Below are 9,328 nucleotides of genomic sequence, written 5' to 3'. Positions count from 1 at the left end.
AACCAAATTTTGCATACACACACTCTCTTCATCTCAATAATGAATCCCCAAGAAAAAAAAGTTCAATTTGAACTTAAAATAGGTCCCCTCCAAAAACGAATCTAGACCATTTATTTCTCAACAAAATGAACGACCTATGTTTATTGCGCGTAAAAAATACTTTCTAGGTTGTGTTTTCAAATTTTCCTTTTTTGTGATTGTTCATTAGAATGAAAAGAGTGTATATTTCAAAATTTGGATCAAATAAATGGTCATAAGATCGTTTTTTAAAGTTGTTGCATCATTACTATACAACGGTTGCTTGAAATCATTGCCCATGACTATACAACGGTTGCATGAAATCATTTCCCATATATATATATATATATATATATATATATATATATATATATATATATTCATCTCAATAATCAATCTAAATAAAGAAAAAAACTAATTTGTACCCCATATATATGGCCAAAATGAGTCCTCTCCAACAATGAATCTAGACCATCCATTGATGAATTTCAAGATCTAGGCCTTTAATCTAAAGATAATAAAATTATCTAAAATATTTGGAAAGAAAAAAGATAATTGTAAGGCCCAGATTTAAGCATTTTACCAAAATGGATGGTCTGTTTTAATTGGGCTGAAAAAATGGTCTGTATTAATTAGGCTAAATTTTTTTTTTCTAAGTGGCATTTCCTTTTCGCGATTGTTCGCGGTTGCATGAAATCATTTCCCATATATATATATATATATATATATATTATTTTTTCATAAAGGTCTCTCCCTCTATGCCTAGAAATCCTATTCAAATAAATATTTAGAAAATACAACATGGATAAGAAAAGAAGAGATTCTTCTACAGAAGGTTTGTGCATGGCTAAAACTCTTATAAAGGTTTTCCTTCTCAGGCTTTTGTATAAAAGTTTTTCTTAAATCTGCTAAATTGGAGTTAATTATTTTTGTAGTCGTTAAGTGGTCGTTCTTATTATCTAAATCCTAGTTGCACCATCCAGTTCATTAGTTTGAACATGAAAATTTTAGATAGATTAAATGTTTCATTATTTTGAACATGAAAATTTTATGTTTGTTGAACATTTAATCTATCTTCTTTGTTGTATTTCCTTTTTCTTCTTTGATGCATTTCCTTTTTCTAGATAAATATGATTTTCTTTTATGTCTTTAGTTTTCTTGATAGATCTAATCTTCTTTCTTTATCAATATAAAAATCTCGGAGATAAAAGAGTAGTCTCTCTCGTACCATAGTACCTAAGGTGCATGCTTGCGTAATAGAAAACCAATATGGCGTTGGGGAAGACAGGCCCTTACTGAAAGGTCAAAGTGCCACATTTTGCAAACAATCGGTTTCTTTCATGAGAAAAAATATGAAAAATCGGGTTCTTTCATGAGGAAAAATATGAAAAGACAGTCTTGGATTGGGATATAAAATTAGGGAGAGGGAAATGGACAAATAAAAAACTCAAATGTTCGTGCATTACATTCTTATCAATTAATAGTCTATTTCGATTCTCATTCGAATGAAATTCCGTCCACTTATTCTCCTCTTCTTTTGCTTATACTTGGGATCCATGGGCTTGTTGGGCTTTCCTATTCTCCTCTACTTTTGGCTTTTCTTGGAATCCATGGGCCTCGTGGGCTTTTCCATGGTGAAGGACCTAGCCCACAGATCTCTCCCTCTTATTTTGTGCCTGATCATTTGCTGGCCTCCAAGAACACGATCAACCATCTCTCTTGACTTTAGGACAAGACGCGCGAATAGTGGCTTTGTCCTTCCACTTTTGTTTTTCATGAACAGTGACCCAACAACATTACCATATTCCCTGCACACACAACAAAGAAACTAAACCAATTCAATATTTGTTGTTTTCATTCATTTAATTTTTATATTATTTCATTCATTTGGCAATGTTCAAGCAATATAAATTTATAATAAACAAAAACCATAATTTTTTCTATTAGGAAAAACTATATCAAGATGACAGGCCGAAAGAATATAAAAAGGATTAGGATTGATACTTTGGGACCATTTATTTTAGTATAAGGAGGTCACAATCATTTTAGCCATTGGATGTGAAATCCAATAGATGACAGTGTGTCACACTATTTGAAAAATTTTATTTTATACTTTGTACCTCTTCAACCACCCGATTTCAAATCTAATGATCAATGATTAATGTTGTATCAAAAATTAAATGGTCTCAATGTATATACTTTCAAAAGAATTTTGAACTTATGAAAAATACTACTTTGAAATTTCTTATTAAACTATTCATCACCATCTTTTCTAATTCTTCCCAGGTCATCGGATCTTAACTATATAAAATCATGGATGTAATGCGAAATGCATCTAAATTGACTTACGATTTGATTCAGATCTTAAATCCATCTTTAAAATGACAGGTTGAAAAAATATAAAAAGAATTAGGATTGATAATTTGAGATGAGGAAGGCATTTGAACAAACGTACATTTAAAATTTTTGCATATTAAAAAAAGAAAAAACTCTAATAGTTCATATCAAAGTTTGAAATAAGATAATATGGAGAGATTACTTATTAAAAAAGTCGATTACTTCTTGATCTCTGACGGGATGGCCCCTTGAAAAAGTGAGAAACAGGGTTCTGCCTTCAACTGCCTGCCCTATTGCTTGGTTCACAATATTAACAGTAGGCCCCTCAGTGGCAACCATTTCACTACTACTCCCAAGACTAGGATTCAATCCGATCCCACTTGCATTAGGGACCCTGACTTTGTAGTTCATGAGAAAAGGAGTAGCCATATCCTTCACAACAAAAGTATTGGTTCTAGGGTTTGGAGAAGATCTGGTATTGGGGTATGACAAAGTTCTAGCACTAGGGTTTATTATGCCTCCAGTATTGAGGTTGAAAGCACAAGCATTAGGGTTCATACTCCCTCTAACACCATGATCTGAAGATGTATCATGAAACCTGGCCGGAAACGACGCATTGAGGTCGAAAATTGCCTCTTCATTCACCGGAAGAAGACAACTGTCGTCGAATATTTTTTCGGAGACCTCATTCAAAACTTCCAATATGCCAGAGCTCATAGACTCAGTGAAATCCCTGAAACTGATGGACCTATCTAACAATCCTGCAGTTATAGGGAAATGGTTACTGTCACGCAGCACGTTTGGATCCATGCCCGACCGGAAATAGGCGAGGCAGGCTTGTGCCTCTTCAGCCATCATGCGAACTGCGTTGTTTGACACAGCGGTGATCCTATCAATGACATTGGGGTGACCTACTGTTTCCAACCAAAGCCAAAAGGCCATTATTTCTTTTGATTCTGGTTTCTCGAAGCCTATATCGATGACCAAGCGGCCATAAAGCTCCCTATCGATGTGGTGAAACACTCGTAAGTCATTGTCTGAGAGGTTAGTCATGGCGAGAAATGAACGGTGAGGAGGTAGGTTCTCCATGGTGCAAGAGGGTTCGTGAAAGTGGGTTTTGGTGGGTGAAAATGCTGGAAGAAAATTACACGAAGTTGGTGCGTAAAACAATGGTGAAAGTGAGCCATATTTGTAGTGTTGAGTTAATGAAGTCGTGGCTTTTGAGAAGAGTTGTGCACCCTTTCAGAACTGGTTTTTTTTTATGCTTATGCGCGTACGAGTAGAGAGAAGCAGCGTCGTTTTCTATCTCTAGATGATAGCGTTTTCCCTCTCTTTCTCTCTCTAGGTTGCGAGAGGATGCAAAGCTTTGACGACACGGCCGGTCTCAAGGCTTTTACTCTTGAAATATAGTAGCAACGGTCGGTTCCATAACAGGAGCCAACAAGAGAAACTTACTACTCCCGCGGGAGCATTTTATCTATTTACTCCATCGAGAGAAACAGCTATGCTTGGATCTCAATTTTTGCATATGTAATCTCTACAACCTGTTCACTAAAGTTTTAAAGGTAAACTTTAGCAAAATTAATCCTCATGATTGGATGGTCGTCCAATATTTAAAGGGCTAGATTTAAGTATCATAAAACTCAAAATTATAAATTTTTTTTGGAAAGTGATCATCTTGTAATTTTTTATAGTTCCCAAAATTTTAGACGTAAAACAATTTTATAACCAGGTGTTTTTAGTGAAGGAGAAAAGGAACAGTATGCTCCTATGGGAGCATAATATACTTGCAAAATAGCCGCTCTTAGCTGGACCGGTTTCTGCGGCTAAGCATATGTGGAAATGCCGGCTTATTAATAAGTTTATTTTTGAGATAGATTTTTGGACTAACTTTTATGGACATGTAATCTCTAACACGGAGATCATAAATATGAAAAAATAAATTTTAAAAATTAGAAGCAATAACTTTGATAAGGAAATATTTGGATTGCTAGTTTCCATTATTTTTTTTCGTCGAACACTTACTTGCTTCCTTCTTTAAGATGGATGCTTTACACTTTTTGGACCACATATGTAGTCATGCTGTCCAGCCTACATGAAACAATTTTCTTTTATGTTATTTAAAAACGAATTTATACCAATTTCAAATAAGGAAATTTTATGTTACGATTTCTTTAGTTTTTGTGATATTATAAAAAGACAAATATTTTGATAGGTTGCAGCTCTATCAAAATAACTAAAGCCTCACCGGAAAACTCACAAAAAATTACATTTATGGCATCGAAAAATATTCAAATCGATCCTCTCGGCTATGAACGCTATAGTTGTGAAAAGAAGTTAGGATTTAAAGCTCTAAAAGTAGTGTATATTGTAATATGTTCTCAAAAGTGTCCATTTCACCATAAAAATACGTATTCATGGATCTACAAGATCTATACCATTTTTTGAACTTCAAATTTCATATTTGGTACTAGAAATTGTTTTCGAGCCATCATGGACATTTCTGATGCCCAAAGGAGTTTCTAGATGAGGCTTTACGTTGTTGAAAAATTTTATATCAAGGTGAGGCCCTAAACAATAAAATTAAGGCGCACCTCAAAAATTCGATGCCCAAAATCCTCAAATCGATCATCTCAACCTCAAGATGTGCGGACATGAGAAAAAATGGATTTCAAGTCTTGAAAATAGTGCATCGTGTAATGCATTTTTTGGACTGTTAATTTTTAAGATTTCAATTGTTTATAGATCTGCTCGATCACAATATTTTGGAAGCTTTAGATTTTATAATTAGATATCAAAATAAGTTTTCAAGCTATTCCAAAGATGTTTAGTATTGAAATAACATCTTTCGACACTATTTGAATGTGCATCTTACTTTGATTGTTTAGGGTCTCAGTGTTGTACGTGTGGGTGGCCATGGGGTCTTTAAAGGTGTCATTTTTCTCTCACTTATGATTTAATATTTATCAATAAAATAAGGGCTTCTCAGAGAGAGAAGATGTCGTCATCTAACTGGTAGATGATAACTACCGACCTCCCAGGAATTGTGGGCCACATTTTTTTAGAGATTCTAAAAAGAAGCCAAACGTTGGAGAACGGCCTCCTCCATCCCTTTATAACTAAGCCTTTTATGGCCATGGAGAGGCTTGTATAGGGAAGTTATCTTTTGAATTTCCATTGTTCTGGAAAATCATGACCTCTGTGATCCACAGCCTCACGACATTGCCTTGAATCCTAGAAACTAGGTGGGTTCATCTCTTCCCTCAAGATTTCAACATTGGTATCAAAGCAAGAGATTGTTGTCAAGTGTGTTGCTATAATTTTCAGTTCTCAATTTGATGCCCTCTCCACCCTAGTTTGAGTTGCAGTAGCCAAAGCCGTGAGTGTTATCCATTTAGTTATTGGGAAAATATCCTATTATCCCTTATTTTTAACTTTTATATCTCATCAGACGTAAGAATTGAAAATATTATTTGTAAGCAAAATGACTACATCTTTTCTATCATCCAACCCTCTAAACCCTTTTAACCATGTATTATTGACTTCAACAACTTACGAAATGACTCTATCTCTCTCTCTCTCTTTAAAACTCCATCTCTCTCTCACTTTATCATCTCTCTCTTTCAAAACTCTATCTCTCTCTAAAACCCAAACTCCATCTCTCTCTCTCACATCATCGGCTCTCTCTCTCAAAACTCCATCTCTCTCTCTAAACCTCAAACTCCATCTCTCTCTCTAAACCTCAAACTCCATCTCTCTCTCTAAAACTCTCTCTCTCTCCAAAACCCAAACTCCATCTCTATCTCTCTAAAACTCCATCTCTCTCTCACATATAAGAAGGTGTGCTCGTGTTCGAGCTCAAGCTAAACCCCTTGGCTGGTAAACTCACCGAGAATCGAAAAGAGAGAGAGTGATGGAGTTTAGAGAGAGAGATAGAGTTTGAATAGGGTGTCATTTTAGTCTTTGTTTGGATAAAAAACTTATGGTTAAAGGGGTATAGGGGGTTGTAAGATAGAAAAGATGAAGCCTTTTTGTTTATAAGTAATATTTTCAATTTTTGGATCTCATGAGATATGGAAGTTAAGAATATGAGATAAAGAGATATTTTCCCTTAGTTATTTCTTGTTAGGTTTATGGGTCGAGAATCATATCTTTTATGTTGTTAGCTAATGCTCGTACCATTACTCAAATTTTTGCATCTCACTGTTATCCTACCACAGCCTCACGTATTCACTGAAATTTTGTAAAACTCACTGCATCTTGTAAATTTGACTCCAACTTATTTATTTCTATTTCTTCCATGCAAATCTAAGACATTGTATAGAAAGCCTTTTTTGTTTTCATCTCAAAGACACTCTCTATCTTGCACTTGGAAGACTTGAATATTATTGCGGTGAATTCAGTGCATATCGTTGAATGTAACTATTGTTTTAACTTTATATCTTTGCTAAATATCAAGAGTCTAATTAGATATGGGCAAGTTTTTTATGCTTCCCTTACAATATAAAATTTATATACTTCTCCTTATCCAACCGTCCATTCTGAATGGCGGGCCAAGATTGCCCCAATCACAATGTCACGTCTCTACACTATTTTATTTTTAATTTTTTTCTATAAACTATTTTGACACCAAATTTTGGACGTCCAGTCCTCTAATAAACTTGCATTAGAGAAAAACTATAAAACAAATATTTTCAATAAAATAAAATGTGCGAAATACCCCTGAAATATTCAAGGGGTATTTTGGTCACTATATTTATCGAAAAATTTCTTTTAATATTTTTTATAGGTGCACCCCAATGAGAAGATGCTACGTACCAAATTTCATATTCATACAATTTGTATTAAAAAAACTAAAAATAAAATACTTTGAGACGTCGAATCTAAGATCAAATGGTGAGTGGCTCTCTAGATCAAAATTGGACGGCTGGATGATAGGGGAAGTATAGATCTTCTATGTTGTAGAGGAAGTATAGAAACCTTTCCCATTAGATATTACATCCATATTTGATTTCCTCATTGAGAATCAGATAACGTCGCGAATGAGAGAGAGATAGAACGTCTTTATTTTGTACAGTTGCTGTAATTTAAAAAAGAGAGAGAGAGAGAGCTATTGCTGAAATTGTTGAGAAAGAGAGACAAAAAAAAAAAATGCTGAAACTTAGTGTCTAAAAGAATTGAAAAATCAATCTTTGATGATGGAATGAAGCATTTTTTTTTTCTTTAGTTACAAATAATCAAACTTTGACGATTGATAAATATACTTGTTCTTCATTGCTAAAAATAATTGTGCAACTCTTCTTTCTTTCATTTTTGGCTGCTGAAATTAGTGCACATCTTTTATAAAATATTGAAAATTGTTATGCAAACGCTAACTGTTCGAGTGAAAGTTTACATAACATTTGCATGCATTTTTATGATTTATAATTTAGGGATATTTCTACATATTCTATTAAAATAATAATTATCATTGCTTAGCATAATTATCATATGCTTTTGTCTTTTTAAGTAAGAAAATTTCATGATCATGATTTAGTGAACTCAATTTTTGTGATTATGTTATGCCATATTTTTTTTTGAAACATACAATATTATTGTAGACTCTTTCTCTAGAGCTAAAACATATATTTATGAAAATTAGTCTTATGCGAGAATTACATAAAGTATATTGTTGCCTTACCTTTTGATTTTCTTGCATCACAACAGTGTGAACATAAACCTTTTGAGAGAATTCTTCATTGAAGTCAATGCCCATACAAAGTTGGCAACGTATTAATTTGACTAGCAGACAATCATGTTCGTAAATACAATTATATTTTTTGAAGCTTTAGGTATTATCTAAAATTTAAAATGGCATCTAGGCTAGTCATGTCTGAACTATCAAAACTTGAAAAACTCAATGGATCCACTTTTTCTATGTGGAAAACAAAAATTGGATATATGTTATTCCAAGGTAGGGTAGATTATGTCGTCGATACAGAACTACCAGTTTTAGAGCCTAATGCCAATGATCAAGACAGAAGGCGACTTGAAAAATGGTTAGAAGATGACAAAGTAGCTAGGGCTACTATGTTGAGTTTTATTGATGATGATTTAATTAGAGTATTTGAGGATCACACCATAGCTCAAAGTATGATGGGTGGCCCTATCTGAAAAATATGGGATCACTTCTGAGATCCATGTGCAATTTTTATTAGAAAAATACAATTCTTGTATAAGGAAAGAATCAGACTCAGTGACGGAGCATGTCAATAAAATAACAGTGCTCGCAAAGAACTTTGCTGCAGTTGAGAATCCAGTCCCTAACTGCATGCAAGTGTTCATTGTTCTTAATAGTCTCCCTTCATTTTGAGAGTATGTTGTTATTGCATTAAACCATTATGTACAAGGGATAAACATGTTAAATCTTCTCATGTATATTAGTATTGAAGCTGAGAAAAAAATGATTAAAAAGTCAAATGAGCTCCACTTTACCCAAAGTTCATCTTCTCAGATCCCCAAAAAAATTTACCATGATAATAAAAATAATAAGTATAAGGGAAATGGAGAAATTTTAAAAATCAAAAGAATAAGATTGAAAAGACCTGTTTTTATTATAAAGAAATTGGGTACTTCAAGTTTAATTGTCCTAAGCTAAAAAACAAAAATAGAAACCAGAATTACAACCATGCTCGAAATAATCAAAGTAAAAAAAAGAATTTATTTTGTGTAGTCCTAGAATCAATAGTTGCCAACCATGGCCTAAGAAATTGGTGGGTCAACTCAGCCTCCACTTGACATGTCTCGAGGACCAAGGACGGATTCATAGAGTTGAAGGAGATTGCAGCCGGTAACCAACGGATTTATATGGGAAATGACACCTACTGTGATGTACTAGGTGTCAGTACTTTCAAGCTGTGTTTACCAAGAGGAACAAATATCTTATTGATTGATACATTGTATGTGCCTAATATGAAGCACAATTTGATTTATA

General features: G+C 33.8%; 1 protein-coding gene across 1 annotated transcript; it reads right to left on the bottom strand.

The window, feature by feature from the left end:
- Positions 1-1,371: 1,371 nt before the first annotated feature.
- Positions 1,372-3,510, bottom strand: LOC18446805 (uncharacterized). Its single transcript, XM_088850539.1, has 2 exons — positions 2,558-3,510; positions 1,372-1,826 (listed from the first exon to the last, which is right to left on the bottom strand). Exons 1-2 carry the CDS (start codon positions 3,442-3,444, stop codon positions 1,604-1,606), a joined length of 1,110 nt encoding a protein of 369 aa, XP_088706665.1. The 5' UTR covers positions 3,445-3,510; the 3' UTR covers positions 1,372-1,603.
- Between the last annotated feature and the right edge of the window lie 5,818 nt (positions 3,511-9,328).

The sequence above is a fragment of the Amborella trichopoda genome, chromosome 10 (genome assembly GCF_054954075.1).
Source record: "Amborella trichopoda isolate Santa Cruz 75 chromosome 10, AtrichopodaSantaCruz75HAP2 v2.0, whole genome shotgun sequence".
NCBI classification, from domain to species: Eukaryota; Viridiplantae; Streptophyta; class Magnoliopsida; order Amborellales; family Amborellaceae; genus Amborella; species Amborella trichopoda.
This window is presented reverse-complemented; position numbering and strand designations above follow the sequence as displayed.